This window comes from Osmerus eperlanus, chromosome 18, assembly GCF_963692335.1.
Source record: "Osmerus eperlanus chromosome 18, fOsmEpe2.1, whole genome shotgun sequence".
NCBI classification, from domain to species: domain Eukaryota; kingdom Metazoa; phylum Chordata; class Actinopteri; order Osmeriformes; family Osmeridae; genus Osmerus; species Osmerus eperlanus.
This window is the reverse complement of record NC_085035.1, coordinates 9,144,996-9,162,225: the sequence shown is the minus strand read 5'-3', so window position 1 is coordinate 9,162,225 and position 17,230 is coordinate 9,144,996. Positions and strand designations below refer to the sequence as shown.

General features: G+C 40.2%; 1 protein-coding gene across 2 annotated transcripts; it reads left to right on the top strand.

Moving 5' to 3' along the window:
- Positions 1-2,460: 2,460 nt before the first annotated feature.
- prrc1 (proline-rich coiled-coil 1) lies at positions 2,461-15,755 on the top strand. Of its 2 annotated transcripts, none has more exons than XM_062483818.1 (9): positions 2,461-2,593; positions 3,456-3,564; positions 6,647-7,069; positions 7,386-7,531; positions 8,153-8,255; positions 8,687-8,850; positions 9,248-9,351; positions 12,573-12,675; positions 14,075-15,755. In XM_062483818.1, exons 2-9 carry the CDS (start codon positions 3,468-3,470, stop codon positions 14,282-14,284), a joined length of 1,350 nt encoding a protein of 449 aa, XP_062339802.1. In that variant the 5' UTR covers positions 2,461-2,593; positions 3,456-3,467; the 3' UTR covers positions 14,285-15,755. The 2 variants fall into 2 exon arrangements, with proteins under 2 accessions (XP_062339802.1, XP_062339801.1); XM_062483817.1 differs by having other exon boundaries at positions 2,464-2,593; positions 3,397-3,564.
- Positions 15,756-17,230: the final 1,475 nt, after the last annotated feature.

The window sequence follows — 17,230 nt, the reverse complement described above, 5'->3', positions numbered from 1 at the left end:
CTTACGTATCTCATAATTAAGTAATCAGAAGGTCGCCGGTTCGATTCCCGGCCGTGCATAATGACGTTGTGTCCTTGGGCAAAGCACTTCACCCTACTTGCCTCGGGGAGAATGTCCCTGTACTTACTGTAAGTCGCTCTGGATAAGAGCGTCTGCTAAATGACTAAATGTAAATGTAAATAATTATGACTTAGTATCTCATAATTATGACTTAATTTGTCTACTTTTTTTTTTTTTACTGGCGGAAAAGGGCTTCCATATGATACCGAGCTAAATATGTAAGCAAATAAAACGAGTAGCCTCATAAAGGCAAGAGTCGCTGTTTTTCTGATAAAATGTGTTCACAATGCAGGCAGTCTCTTAGAAATTACACTATTCCTTATGTGAATTCAAATGGTCAATGTAGTCCTCGAAACTATGTTCTAAATGTGCGAATTTTCATATATAGGCTGAATATAGAATTGTAGGCAATGCACTTAACAACAACAAAAAAATATGGGGAAGGGTATTCATTTGGACCCCCCTAATGTCTAAACCATGGTTACGTCCTTGCTAGAATCCACACCTCAAACAAGTTAACCTAGACGCAAAACTATACGTCCAATCCAAAAAATATATTATATATTTTCTGAGACCCAAGACTCAGATATCCTTTATATGTCTGTGTGGTCAGAAATACAACTCTACCGACAGTTTCAAAATATTTTCCTTCTGCTTTCTCTGACGAATTTGTAACCAGATTTGCATTGGTCTCTATGGGGCGAGAGTTGGACTTTGTCTCGCTTTCGTGGGGCTCTGAACAAATGTGTACGTCTGTTGGATTGCACAGACAACTGTCTACGACCAGCACAAAATTATCTATCTATTGATCCAAATGAAGCATGAAGAGTGAAAATTGTGGCAATGCTGGCAAACTAGAAATATTTTTTGAAGAAGATTTCGGAGCTCCCCTCCACTCTAAGCGTTTCAGTCAGCACTCTAGGCTCTCACATACACACCCATGTAAATCTCAGAAACGGTTTGAAAAACTCATGAAACAATCAGTGATATTGAAAAAAGTTGAATAGATATCAAAAAGTTGAATTTAAAAAAAATAGTTTAGGGTTTTGTCAACATTTTAAAGTTTAAATGGTGGCTCTAGCTGAAAGATTGAGGAAGAAGAAGGATTTGGAAGTTGAAGAAGTTTTAAAAAGTTTGAGAGGATTTGAAAAAAAAAACTCAATTTGAAAACCATGTAAAAAATATTATGAATATTGATTTATATTAATTCAAGCATAAAAGATACAAAGCTGAAAAGCCATAGCAGTCATGGCCTGAAACTGTTTAATTTTTTGATAGCTGAACGGTTTTAATAGCTGAAGATTTGAAGGCGCTGAAAGGTGTCAAGGAAGAAATAGAAGAAGAAGAATATGAAGAAGTTGAATAAAGATTCAAAGAACAAGACTTTCCAACAATAAGAATATGAAGAAGTTGAATAAAGATTCAAAGAACAATAATTGGAATGCTGAAGCAGCATTCCAACAATAATCATTTGCATGAATGTTCTAGAGCAATGGCAATTTGTTTAAAATAATGAGAAATAGCTTTTATGAAGTGAATAAGTAACTAGAGTAGACTAATTTAGGTTGAACAAGTACTTCAGAGCAGGGGCGTAGCCACGTGGTGGCCAGGGGGGGCCACGGCCACCATTGGTCAGAGAATGGGCACCCTGCCGCCCTCCCCCCCCAACCTCACAAAAAAAACTCCTTAAACCCTCCTGAACAGAAACGGTATAAAGCTGAAAAAATGCATTGGTATTTTTTTTACAAAGTCGTCTTATATTGTCATTTGTCACTTACGCTACAAGCCCCATATTCGCAACATGTTGGGCCACGCCCCCATCAACAGCGCAAGACGCAAACCAACGTACCTGCATTCTGACAGCGCTTCAATGGAGACTAGCAGCTAACCACTGGATACCGTTAGAAAACTGCTGCTCTGAGTGATGCAGTGTGTGAGTTTTAAAATAGTAGTTTTTGACAATCAAGTGCCACCCCAAATAAAAGACAGAAATAATGTCCTGGCTATGTCCTGGCTACGCCCCTGCTTCAGAGTACTTGTTCAACGTACAGCACTATCTCTAATTTCAAATATTGGTGAGTCACCAATATCATCGCGGATACTGTGCCCTATCTATAATTCCCCCAATCTGTGTGTGTGTCACCAATTTTATCACAGTTACTGTGCCCTAGTATTTTAAAAGAAGATAAATTGCATTGTTCTGCATTGTTGAATCTATTGTTCAAGTAATCTGTATTTGTGTGTTTATTTGTGTCACTTACATCTTAATTACCAGCAGCATCACGGACACTGCACTAGTATTTTAAAAGAAGATAAGTTGCATTTATTGTTTTGAGTGACCAAAACCTCAACCCTCTCTTGGAACCGCCCCCTTTTTTGAGACGTGGCAATACCTAACGTCATCAGGAGGCGACCACCCAGCACCCACTGCTATAACATCTTGTAGTTTTGATTAAGTTGTGTTTCCTTTCCTTTAAATTGTCTCGTAATAGATTTACGTCCAACCTGTTCTTCTGTATTATTGAGCTATCTGGTAAGAAGGAAGTCTTTACAGTTATTAATCGACAGGTATGAATTGACTACTTAATGAATAAGCCTACGGTTAGGATTTCTCAGACTTCAACGTTAGCTACTCATGATCGCTAATGCTAGCTTGTTTGCTAAATGTGCAAATCATCTTTAAAAAAATAAATTATTATAGGAAGGCACTTGAGGCCTTAGGTACGGTAATAATGCGGTTAGCTAGCTAGAAGCATGCATTGTTTAACTAAGGGTTAGTCCAATGTAATGCGTAAATGTTAGCGGTTCACCTCTCTTGCCAGTCATGAAGACGTGGCATCATCATCATTAGCTGACACGGTCTACCCAAATAAAGCAGTATCATCGACACTACTGTATGTCATTGTAGAATGTTTTACCTAAGCCCTACTATTAAGATGCGCTATGTTAAGACGGTTCTAAGGACTACATTTATGTAGCCAGAGCCACAATGTGTAGACTACAGCCTACATCTTAATATATTTAACATCCCATGGTGTTTTTTGTTGTTCCTGTAATTCATAAAGCCAGGTGTCAATGCAAAGACAAGACGGTAGAGGTGTCGACCCTTAAGAAATATGTATACTACAGCTTAAGAAGTATGTCCCAGATAGGCTACTACTACTTGGATTTGAAACACCTTTTCAGGCCGCTCACGCATTCGCCGTGAGACTCAAGCATTTCAACCATTTCTCACGCTCTCACGCAACACCTTGTATTTCTCACGCTGAGAAGGGATGACTTGTCCCGCTATATACAAACTAAACGGACTAATAAGCGTACTCGGTCACTTTACAGACATAATCCTGCGGATTTGCGAATACAATCACCAGCAGTAGTTCTTTATATAAATGCAGGAGGCCGAAAAGATGATGGAAGAGAGTGGAATAGAGACTACACCCCCCACCTCACCTGCACCTCCACCTAATGAGATTGCCACCACCAGCCCCCCTCCACTTACCATTGGTAAGTACTTCGACCTCTCTCTCCAATTTTTTTAAATTTCATTTATCTTTTATAAACCTGAGCTATAGTGGCTCTAACAAAGTATAAAGTGCACATTTGTGAAATATGGCTATATTAGTTAGTTCCTCCAGAATAATGTATTACATGGGGAGAAACATTTGTTGGATGGACAGGAACTTCAGTTTCTGCTTGTCTTTCTTATGACATTATTAGGCAATTTTCTGTCAATCATACAATGATTAGCATTTTGAACACAATCCTCTCAGGTTGTGAGTTGAAAGGCTAACTGAACTGTGCCAGCAATTCTGATAGTAATCACTAGTATATCAGTGGGAACTAGCAGAAGCCTTATTTACACAAGGTAAGGTCAGATCAACTATTGGCTGGGTTACCTGGATAAGTACTGTTAGACCCATAGCACTAGCCTGGTCCTAACCAGACTCTCGTACATTGCATTTGTACATAGATCCAATGACAAGTGTTAAATTCCTTGAAGGCGGGTACTCTGTTGAAGTTTAAAACTATTATGCCCAGAGCCACTCTGGATCTGGCATATCCAGAGCCATAGAATAAGAGAGTTGCGACATGCTTTTATCTGGCCGACACGTGATCACGTGGTTCAAGTAGCTCGCTGTACTTCCAAAAACCCCACTGCTGTCAACCTGTTTGAATGGTTTTCAATGCAGCTGGCTAACAGAAATCACTTTCTCAGGCAAATGACGAATGAAACAGGCTCGGTTAAAGAAATCTGAAATCTGGCTATCTTCAGCAGACTCGTATCTACAAAAAGCAGTCCTCCCTGATGTTTTTGGTGTAGAATGGAGTGATTTACAACATTGTGAACACTCACTGCCAGTGAAACACAGAGGAAAAAAGCTAGAGATTTTTTTTCACGTGGTTCCGGTAGCTCGCTGTAGTTCCAAAAACCCCACTGCTGTCAACCTGTTTGAATGGTTTTCGACGGGACAGACAGCAGCACCATCTCGATTCACGGACATTTTCTGTATATTAACACATAATATCAATTGGTTACTGGTGTGTTGTATCATGTATATGTCTGATACTTTATTAACATTTATGTATATTACATTAACTTATAATACATGACGAAATATTGTGAAGCAAAGCTAGAAATGGCTATGCTAGCTACCATACTGTACCATACTGTACATACCAAACAGTAGCCTAAGGAGGACTATATTGTTCCACTTAACGTTTAACCTTCGACTGTTGAAGTAAATGGGACTTGTTAAACGTTTTTTTATTCATCAGCCCACTTACAATTTACCACATTAACAACACTTATATTTGTAGTACTTGATGCAAGTTAAATCTAACCATTATCACCAGCAACTGGTCAATTTAAGACAAGAAATTAGTTTGGTAAATAGAACAGAATATACAAGGCAACCAATTGCATTCAATAAAACATTTTATTGTACAATATGTCCAGTGTTCTTCCACTCCTTTTGTTTGTAGTGATCCGGTGATATTCTGGCTATGATGCACGTACTCTCTAGCTAGCTACAGTAAAAGTGTTGCTTACGTTAGATACTAGACCTACAGTCTAGCTCTAACTGCATTTAGAATCTAACACGCTATATCTTACGATAATCTTTAACTAAAGCTGGATCTATAAAATACTACTAATAACAATTGATATGTGGTGGTTGAAATATAAAAAAAAATGCTGGATTTTCATCAATTTATCAGCTAACTTGCTTCGGAGACACTGAAAATGAATGGGGTTGAACGGTGGAAAATACAATGTTTGGAACTATAGGTCGCATGTGACACGCTTTACTTCCGCATTCCTCGATAACAATGGGAGTCTATGGAAGTGTCGCAACTCTCTTTTTCTATGGCTCTGGGCATAACCAATCGCTAGCGTTCGCCTTAGCCAACTCCTTCACCACTAACGGAACTAGCTGGAAAATCAAACGAACCCCGTGGGGATCAAAGATTGTTCTTGCTCCGGCTTTAACTTCTGGATATTCGTCAGCGTTGCCACAACGGACCGAAAGGCTTCGCTCGCATCTTTTCCGCCGCCATTACGTAACTACAACTCAAACTAGCGCACAACATCAACATCGTTCTCAGCCACTCCCTCTGTTCGCTGATTGGACCGGTAAAAAGTTTACCGGAGACATCTGACCAATATACCTCAAGCCCAGACGCAGTACAGAAGCACAATGAAAATTGAGCGGAAGTACGTAGGAGGTCAGAGCCAGGCTACCATAGCACCATGTCATCCCAGAAATGTGGATGAGGATGTGTCCATAAAAATCATTGTTAATGTTAATTAAATACAAATAATTGTCGAATGTATAATATTAACATTAAAGCTAATGTTTGTCTAATGTGTCATTTGCCTGAGAAAGTGACTTATGTTAGCCAGCTGCATTGAAAACCATTCAAACAGGTTGACAGCAGTGGGGTTTTTGGAACTACAGCGAGCTACTTGAACCACGTGATCACGTGTCGGCCAGATAAAAGCATGTCGCAACTCTCTTATTCTATGGCTCTGGTTATGCCAGATCCAGAGTGGCTCTGGGCATAATAGTTTTCATTGTACTATCTCTCACAAAAAGGCATCCCATTATCTTATGGAGTCTTCATGCTTTATAAGGGTGCTAATTTGAATTTGGGTTGCTGTTTTGCATTCTGAATTCTATAAACGAAATATATTATTGTTGCTTGCTTTCTACAGGTACACTCTTGAACTTTTGAGGTTCAGGTTGTTTAATTGTAAGTTGTTTAACTACATGCTCTTATGGTTCTTGCCTTTGGCACTTATTTGTTTTTTCACAATGTATGCTTCATGTTTTGGCTACCCGCAATGTTTGGGGCTATCTCATTGTTATGATCAGTGACCTATGCTCTTTTGTAAAGCTCTCTCTTGGAAGTCGCTTTGGATAAAAGCGTCTGCTAAAGGAATAAATGTAAACGTATACTTTTAGACAATATAGTGCACCGGTAGAGTACATTCATACTTTTGTTTTAACTATTCCTTTAAAAATGTGTCATTATAATGGGACTCTGACAACAATCATTTTGCTGTTCTCTTCTTTTTTCTTTCCAGGCCTCTCTAGTCCCATGACCCTCCCCAGCACTACTGCCATCCCCATTTTTTCACCAGAGAGTTTCTCCAGCCCTGCCGTCCCCTTGTCCATTCCCCCCATCCGCTCATCCGCCCCTTCGCCCTTTGGCAGTCCTCTGCCCCCCCCCATGTCCTCATCCAGCCTCCCCCCTCCTGCCATGCCCAAAGGCCCCTACAGCAGCCTGATGGGGGGGATGGCTTTATCCTCAGCCTCAGCCCCACCCCCGGCCTCCTCTGTCATGGCCCTGTCTCCTTCTTGTCCTCCAATGATGTCAGCCCCACCTGTTGGCCCACCGACCGGAGGCTTCAGCATGAGTGCAGGATATGACATCACGCGGGGTCATGCTGGGCGCACACCACAGACTCCACTCATGCCCAGTTTCTCCAGCCCCACCCCCATGCCAGGTAAGATCCACACTTGTCCCCATGTCACTAGTTGCCCAGGCTTCTGTGTTACAAGTGTAAGTGTCGGCGCCAGAGATGCAAAAGCATTTTTATACAAATACAAATGGTATTGTATAAAGTATTTTTATACAATAAATAGGACATTGCTTAATTGTCTAGTAGGCTACATGCTGAAGCACCCTAACACTATGCAATTATTGCTATGTTGTCCTTAATTCTGGGGCCTTGAAGATGGTTTCCAGGCTAGGCCTAGGTCAATTTCCAAGTCTATTTGCGTACTTCCCAGTAGTTTTGGTCTGACTGTATTCACTCTTAGGGGTGGTGACAAACCCCATGGTCCAACAACCATTGATGTCAGGAGGCATCGATGCTGGCTCACCAATCACCTTCCCAGAAGAATACGAGGACTCCCGCGTCATCCCGGACACCAGTGCAGGGGGTGGTATATGGGGCTTCTTCAAGGTATTAATGACAGAGGACTGCTGCACCATGAATGTAGTCCTGTCAGAATGGTATACAGAGGATTCAAACGAGTAGAAAACGGGAAACCTACTCAAACTATAAAACTATAAAATTAATTTAGAATGTACAAATACACTTCAAATAAAAATATAAAATGTTGCAGGTTTTGTCTCAACAAAATAGGTAAAATAACTTCACTTTGTTTTATACCCTTTAATCCGTTGTCACCCACTACAGACTCACACACACACAATCCTACTTATTTATTTATTTAGACCACACCCTTCCCCTCTACTAATCAGTGGATCCTAATACCATTGTTCCTGTCACGCTAATAAATGACCATGTCTGGTAATCAAGTCAGGTCATTCAGCCAGGCCTTCAGCCTCATCCTCCATTCTGGGTGGCTGGCAGACAGCATTGTGGCATGACCAGGGCAGTCAAAGGAGAAGTGCGCATGCCTGACACCACGGCAGTATTGATTCCACCTCTTGTTTGGGAGTCAGGGCACAATGCATGCTGGCAGCCTCAGGTTCACTTTTGGTTCACAGCAAGGACAAACAATGTCTTTCCAAGCTGTTTACACTCCTATCCTTTTGTTTATTTTCTTTTTCTTGCCAGGGTGTAGCAGGAAACCCCATGGTTAAGACTGTCCTGGACAAGACCAAGCACTCTGTAGAGTCCATGATCACCACCCTGGACCCTGGCATGGCTCCCTACATCAGTAAGTCTATATGTACACTCACTTTTATTCGCTATTCAAATGAATACATTTCTTTCAATGTCGGCTCACACACCTTTATTGATACCCGGGGGGAATGTCCTTGTACTTACTGTGTCACTCTGGATAAGAGCGTCTAAATGACTAAATGTAATGTAAATGTGGAGACTGCAGGATTATGCAGTCAACCTTGAGAGAGCCACAACAGCAAACTACACAAATGCTCAGACTTTTATGAGAAAATTGTTCTCAGTGGTCTGAAATCTGCTTTTGACTGTCAATGGCATCAGCAGTTATGCGTGTGTATATGAGGAGAAGCCAGATAATTGGTCAAGGGGGAGTATGCCATTAATGTGTGTGTGTGTGAGGGAATCAATATGTTCGGTGCTCCCCGTGTGTGTGTGTGTGTGTGTGTGTGTGTGTGTGTGCTTCAGAGTCGGGTGGGGATCTAGACATTGTGGTGACGTCAGATAAGGAGGTTAAGGTGGGGGCAGTGAGGGATGCCTTCCAGGAGGTGTTTGGAATGGCAATGGTGACCGGAGAGGCCGGCCAGTCCAACATTGCTCCACAGCCTGTTGGCTATGCCGCCGGAGTCAAGGTACACACACTTCCATACACCCTGTTTAATAACATAAGTGATTGATTCAGTTTGTTTGACCAGACAGGTTGATTTGAATTGCATACTGTAAATATCAGATTTCATATGGAGCTTACATATACAGTTGTCATGATGCATTTGAATTTGTACTACAATCTTGCTGCACTTTATTAATGGGGTCCCATTTTGAAGAATCTCTTCAAGTTTTTTTTGCCCTGTATATTACCTCGCATCTGTTGTTAGGGGTTTAGTAGAACAAGAATGAGGTGATCCAAAGCTGTGTGTGTGTGTCAAACAATGGGAATGATGAGATCGATATTGACGTGAGGTCTGTGTCCTTTGCCTTATCTAACTATAGGTTGTATTCCACTGGTGTGTGTTCTGTTTATTTCAACAGGGAGCCCAGGAGCGCATAGACAGCCTGCGGCGGGCTGGCATTATCCATGAGAAGCAGCCAGTGGTTTCAGTAGAGAACTTCATTGCTGAACTTTTCCCTGACAAGTAAGCGAAGCAGGGAGGGGCATCCTTTTGTCAGATCCCCCCCTCACACACAGACACCATCAATGATTCTTTACCTATTCTTTATGTTCCTGTGTATACACATACACATGCCTGAAAGTAGACTCCTTACTTACACCTGCTCACTCAAACATACTATAAACAAACATACCACAAACATACCACATACAATCAGTCGCTCAGAAACACACTAATTCTTGTATTTGTATATCTACAATGGCTTGCAGAAGGCGTTAGAATTTATTCCAAATGTGTTTGATGGTGTTTAGGTCGGCGATCTGTGCACGCCAGTCAAGTTTTCACACCAATCTCAACAAAAACATTTGGGATAAATTCTAACGCCATCTGCAAGCCAGGTCTAATCACCCAACAGCAGTGCCCAAACTCCCTAATGCTCTTGTGTTTAAATGGGAACAGATTCCCACAGACACACTCCAAAATCTTGTGGACAACCTTCCCAAAAGAGTAGAAGCTGTCATTGCTGCAAAGGGGGGACCAACTCCATATTATTGCCTATGGATTTAGAATGGGATGTCATAAAAGCTCCTGTAGGTGTAACGTGTAGGTGTGTTGTTAGAGTGCTATGCCACCATGTGGAAATTGCAAGGGTTTCCTTTGCATCAGATTGCTTGCGATGCAAGAGGTCGTCCCTTATGTCTACTGTATGCAGTTACCCTAGCTCATTCTTTTATTATTTCCTGTCTTCCAGAGCAAAGGTATAGATCGGTTGCTGATGGCAAACAGTAATTATCCATTGAAGTCCTGGCTCATCACACCATTAGGGCTGTCCCCGACTAAGATTTTCTTTGGTCGACCAAGACTCGACTGAACACTTCTGAAAATCGACTAATCTAAATTTGAAACGTTTTCCATAAATGTCACAATGTTTTTCATCAAACAATTTTGTGTGATGTTTTAAGAGATAATCTGAAAGAAATACATGCGTAAGAAGGGTAGACAAACATAAATGTACAAACATTATCCAGATCTGACTCAATGTAGAGTTAGCTGCTGGACATTCCAGATTCAGCTGCTATAAAATTAGCTATTACTAATAATAAGCCTTGTGTCACCAGTCATTACCGAATGCCGATATAATAAAAAATGCCCGAGTGTTTGCATGCATTAGTGAAGTAGGCCAATTTACGGTTTTCAAGTGGTACATCATATTCAACGTTGAACTATGGAATATAAACCGTTGTTGGCAGAGTGTGCATTCAACATGTTTTGAGACACCCGGTACTTTGATAAAATGCTTCCATACAACGGATTAATAACACCAACTGTAGACAAAGTATGGTAGAATTTAGGCTAACAGCTACGATTGTGAAAACAAAACGCAGATTAACAAAAGGGAAAGCAGTAACACCTTTTTTTTATTATTATATATTTTTAGTGTTGCTTTATTTCTGTAGAACATTTCTTTAATTCAGCAATGGTGACACAAGCAGAAATCAGATTCCACACTTCCATACGGCTGCTCGACTAAAAAAAAAAATCTTAGTCTACCAAGAGCATATCGACCAAACAATCGACTAGTCGACTGAGTGGGGACAGCCCTACACACCATACTGTACATGGTCCCCATCTCTCTTGAGACAATATGCATTCAATCAGTGCTGTCAACCCAAGTTGTAATAGACAGATTATTTGGGTGCATTGAAAATGATCCGATTACGGAGGGGGCACTACAATAGTCATAAAAAATCAGCTGGAAGACACAAGAAAATTGCCATGCAAACCCACCAGATAGATGTTTTACAACATAGGAAATATATTGTGAGTACAGTACATACCTTCATAATTTCCTCGTCTATCCCTCTACATTCAGTCTCAGTCCTCACATGCACATGGTTCTAGATGTAGCAATCCATGGGGGATGTAGAGCATGTCTCCATAATTAATGGAAACATTTCTACAGTGCATTGGTGAAGTTCCATCTCAGCCTCGTGAATTTAGGTTGTCCTAATCTCTGCATAGTTACTCACTACTTTTCAAACATCTGATTGGCCTCATCTCTATTACTAATCACTCAATTATGCAATTATCCCACCCACATGGTGGAGCTGGTCTCACCGACTCGCGGATTATCCCCAGTGTGTCAGATGGTACCCCTGTGCCTCTGCGGTTCTTAAATCTCTGCTTGCACTATTTAGTTGGACATTTCCATAAAGTGGAAGTGCCAACCACTTTGTGAAAAATGGATGATCCTTAAAAAAGAAGAGAGAATTACCTCAGAATATTAGACAGGCATTTCTGAAGTTGACTGTGGTGCATCCCATGCTCAGCAAGAGGTGACTAATGACTTGTTTATTTGCACCCTGTATACTTTTTTCTGTCTTGTGCAAGTTTTAAATTAAATCTGTTTCTCCATTTTAATTTATTTCGCGGAACTTAATCCTTTCTTATGATAATGTTTTATTTTGCGCAATATAAAAGTAGTTAGAGAGAAAACAAATCGGTGTGCATTTTTTTTATTGATGGTCATGCTGAAAGGAAAGCAGCACCTACCGGTACGTCATACTATAAAAACAATTACATTGACTTCAGCCATGGTGTCCATATTTTGAACCATCACAAAATGCAGACATACCATTCACGATCCAGCTTATTCAGACTTCTAAAACCAATGTTCTTTACCCAGACGGGTCTCAGAAACATTAGGCTGTGAAAAGCGAAGATAAATCAAATCATACTTCATTTATATAGCGCATTTATACCAAAATGCAACACAATGCACTTCAGTAAACTAGATCGAATGCTGATGCCCACACTAGTAATTTGGTTCATAGCTTGTCTAAGGCAACAAAAAAGTACTGTATAATGTCGCCTGGTCTTAAATCAGCTTATCACTCAAAATAGTGTCTCCCAGAAGAACTTGCTAAAGGACCAGGATGTGCCCTGTGAAGCCACAAATAATTGTCTCAAACACAGGGTCCATGTCACTATTTGACTTTTGTCATTGGCCTTACCAAAGGGGAAATGTTGCAGGATGGAGTCTGTTGGAGATTCCCATGTGTATAAAAAGAGGTAGTCAGTTCATGGTGTGTTGAAAATATGGATAGCATAATCATTTCCTGTCTGAATATTGTTTTTCCTTATTTAAACAGACTAACCCCCACCCTGTTGTTCCTTTCAATCCCAATTAAGACAATTCAGCCCTTTTTTGCCTAGTAATACTCCTGTTTCATGTATCCATCAAGGTGGTTTGACATTGGTTGTTTGATCCTGGAGGACCCTGGAGCTGGCATCCACATCGAGACCTTCACCCAGGCAACACCACTGGCCTTAGAACATGTTCAGCAGGTAAGAATCACTGCTGTTCTCCGCCCTCCAGTGGCGCCGTCAGGGGGTGGCCACGACCACCCTAATAAAATTGCTAGCTCTCCCACTGGCCCCCCTATTCGTGAGTTGCATATCGTCCGACATCCGTATTTTTTTGGCACCTGAACTCATGATAGCAATGAGTAACGTAATGTTTATATAACATAAAGCTCAAATTCGTGATTAAATGTTAAACGTCTGCGCGCACTCCGAGAGAATGCCCCTAGCTGAGGTCCTGTATTAGGTTTTGGCGATGCCCCTGTCTACTCCCCTGATCTCCACACTCCGATCCTGTCACCCCGGCCAGCTGCTGTTTTAAACTAGCCTATACTACAACAGCATAATGGCTTTTGATTTTGGTGTGCCACCCCAAGATAATCAGTGGCCCCATCTGGCCATCCCTATGAAATGTGTGGGGGCGCCACTGTTGCCCTCTGCTGCAGCAACATTACAGAAGTCAGGTGCTTTCATGCCTGAAAGGTGGTATCTATAATTCCAGAAATCTGTGTGTGTGCGCACCAATTTATCATGCGCACTGTGCACTAGTGCTCCAAATGCCAGAATTTGAAGCCACAATCAATTTCAAACTACCTTAAAACCACACAGCACAGGACACTCGAAAACACAAGACTCTGTAAAAGGCATAGTCATACACCATGCAGAATGTACTTCAATTGAATGTCCGTCAATTAACATTTTAATACAAGGTGATATTTAAATACAGCTTTGACATGCTACTTGTAACTGCATCTATAATAATGTCTGTTACACCTTTTGGTTTTTGAAAGGTTGTTTTGCTTCATGGGCTCTCTTCAAAAAGTGAGCCTATCATGAGTAATTAAACAGCACTTCATCATGAAAACTTTCACCCAAATCTTCTGGACTGTGGCAGAGAATTAAAAAGCAACACGATTTGACTGTCACTGGTCAAATTGGAACACCGTTTCAGATTAAAGGAACTTGACTTGTCGTGAAGGATATTGTTTCATGCTTAAATTAGTGTTTAAATTCTGTGTCAGTGCGTATAAAGTCAAAGTGAACTGTTAGTTTACTAAACTGTAATTATTGTGTATCACAACCTAATAACTTTGCATCATCAAATAATCTGAAACCTGCTTGACTGATTTTGTTATTAAGTGTACCAATTCCCCCTTGAAATATATGAAGAAACTTCTAAAATGGAGTCAGATGGCTGAGGGGTTAGGGAATCGGGCTAGTAACCAGAAGGTTGCTGGTTCGATTCCCGGCTGTGCCAACCAAATGACATTGTGTCCTTGGGCAAGGCACTTCACCCCTTGTACTTGTACTTACTGTAAGTCGCTCTGGATAAGAGCGTCTGCTAAATGACTAAATGTAAAATCTTTTCACCTTTTCCCCCCAGGCCCACTCCCTGACACCCCCGGACTACAGCCTGCGCTGGTCGGGCCTGCTGGTGACGGTGGGAGAAGTCTTGGAGCGAAACGTTCCCAACGTGAGCCGGACAGACTGGCACCAGGCCTTCACAGGCATGTCCCGGCGGCAGATGATCCAGAGTGCTGCCAAGGCGCTGGCAGGCATGTATCAAAAGCAGCTTCCCCCAAGGACTGTGTGAACATGGGCACTGCCACCATGCCACCCACGCCACCAGCAGAAGTAGCAGGAGTAGGAGAGGAAATCAGGGGACACGAGCAATGGAGCATCAGCCATTTGACCTAATTGGATTCCTCCTGTGGTTGTATCCATCTGTCTTCATTGGGCAAAAAGGCAAAGGAAAATGTCTCTAATTTCTTTTGTGCACAGGGAGTTTGAGTTGATGCATTCCATCACAGACCTACCAGAGGGTATGAGGACTGTCAACATGAAATTTGAAACCAAAATTAATTGGGAATTAAAAACCCAAGTTTAGATCAAACATTAGTAGAGAGACACTAGGGGAATTTGATGGCAACAACATTGTAGTTACATAGATATTACTATGTAGTTATTGTCATTACTATGAAATTACACGGTAGTGAATTGTAACCTTAATGTAAAGTGTTGCTTATAACATTGTTAGACCTTTTTTATTTCATCTCATTTGAATTATGTGAATGATTCATCTTTCTAAAAAACATTTAGATATAATCAGATGAAGACATTTAAGGAATGTCTTAATCTTCACTGAATTAGGTGTTGTATTACTTGAATGGCCCTGGAGACGGTTCAAACATTTTAAAGTTAGACTATATTTTGACATGACAGACAAAGAATACTATATTTTGCTCAGTGCTTATACCCAGTGCTCGGTCAACATTTAACCTGCCATACCATGTGTCTCTCCCATTTACTGGTTACATTCAACTTCATTTAGTTTAGATGGAAACCAGTCCTGTTTGTCAAATTTCAGTTTGGCCAACTAATGCCCATCTAATTGTTTTTGTGACGAGCATTAAGTATGATTTACAAATTAAGGATCTTGTGCAATACCAGGATCATAAACACATTGTTTTGTATGTTTGACATGTTAACATGTCTAACAATGTTTCTCAACCTGTACATTCTGCTTAGGCCATTACACACTGCCAGTCCAAAAAGGCAAACACAATGACAAATATGAACTAGATTGAAATGTTTTTACAGAGAAAGAAATCGTCTAATTGGATGTATCTGTTAAATATGAAGCCACCTTTCACCTCACAACCATAGTGTGCCGTAAATAAGAACACCCTCTGAGGAAAAACACTTTCTTCTTTTTTTTTTAAAAAATGTTAAATGAACTCAAAAGTGAAAGCAGAAGAGTGGACAACAAAAACAACACAACTCTGTGAATGACCTCTGGGTTTGTTTGGAAGCCAGACAATTTGCTATTGTCATGCTGCCGCCGGTAGCCGAATATTTTCCCAAGGAAACAAAAAAAGTCAGCAGTAAAAGCTCAAGTTAATCGAAACAAAAGCCCCTCTACTATGATTATGCCAGAGCAGCACTAGGACATGCTTTTCTTTTTTTGTTGCTTTGATTTTTAACTTCAATTTCTCTGTGCCAGACTTGTCTTCTAAATGTGCCTTTTTCCTTGAGAGGAGATTAAAACGTTTTTTGTAATGATTTTTGTTACTCTGTATTTCTAATCGTCATAAGACGCATAAATGCATAAATGTAAGAACTATCTCGTACATTGAACATTGCTTGTAAAAAAATAATTATATATATTTTTATTGTAATATGTTGAATACAGCTCTACAATACTATATTGCCTGATCATATACTTGTAATACCTTCAAACTCTTAAAATGTTTTTGTGTACACAAGCAGACATTACAAATTAGTTCTCTAGTTAACATAAAGTACATCAGTGAAAAGCAACGTTACATTCACAGAATCATGGATGATTAATGGGGCTTGAACAAGGTACATAAACCTGTTACATTGCAGTTGTACCGTTTCAACTTGCTTCTACACACACACACACACACACACACACATGCAGACTCATTAATAATGCTTGAAATGGGCCACAAACATTATTTCCCATAAACTAATTATGGAAAACCAGAAACAGACTTGAGTGACAGGCAAAGGACTGAAAAGACCATCAAGTAGATCATCAGTTCATGCCAAGGGCAGCAGGATCAGCTGCCGGATGATTTCCTACTGTACCTTGTTGACTACCACAGCTATTTAGCTCTTGATTGAGTTAGCTACACTTGTGAAAAATGTATGGCCTTATTTAAACATTACATTTGTATTTCAATACATCATCCTACTCAAGTATAGTCATTTTGGTCCCTTTGATAGTATTTTATTATCTCTACATAAAAGTAAATTGACCCAATTTAAACTCAAGTTTAACACAAACTAATAGAAAAAAGGCCCAAAACTAAAACCCATCCTGGCTATGGAACCAATAATATTTAGAGTATTGATTATTGGTTAGATTGTCTTAAAATAAAAAACTGAATGTTTGGGAAGAAACTTAGTCTCTGAACGTGCTCTTCAACACTACTATTTTTCTGAGAACACTCACTTGGTGTGCTCCATTCAAACTGCCTACTTGGAAGTGCAGAAGTTTATATTTAGGCCAAACAACTGTGTCCTAACTGGACAGTGTATTGATGTTAACCAAATATGCAGGAATTGCAGTTATTTGACTCTATGGGTTAAATTAGAGCAAGAATGGTCGAAGTAAAGTTTAATTAAATTGGTATTTCATAACATTACAAATTAATTAAATCATCAGTTACATGGCAAACATGTTACAAACTCTTACCTACTCTACCATGATTACTGTACATCAGACAGAAAGAGTAAGAGGAGAGCAAGGAAAAGTTGAAGGGGTAGCAGAACCTCAGTAGAAGAATTCCAGAATAAATGGGATTTCCTATGGGCTTATGTTAATCACAATCAGATCAGCTATTACCTTATCTATTCGCATATTCTGTTTTATTATCCATTAATATGTGTTCTTACTGCAACCTACTTTGTTCTGATGACAGTCACATTTCTATGATGTAGTATCTGCCTGCCAATATAACAAACACCAATTGGCTGAATGTTATCTTTGTTTTTCTCTATTCACTGTAAA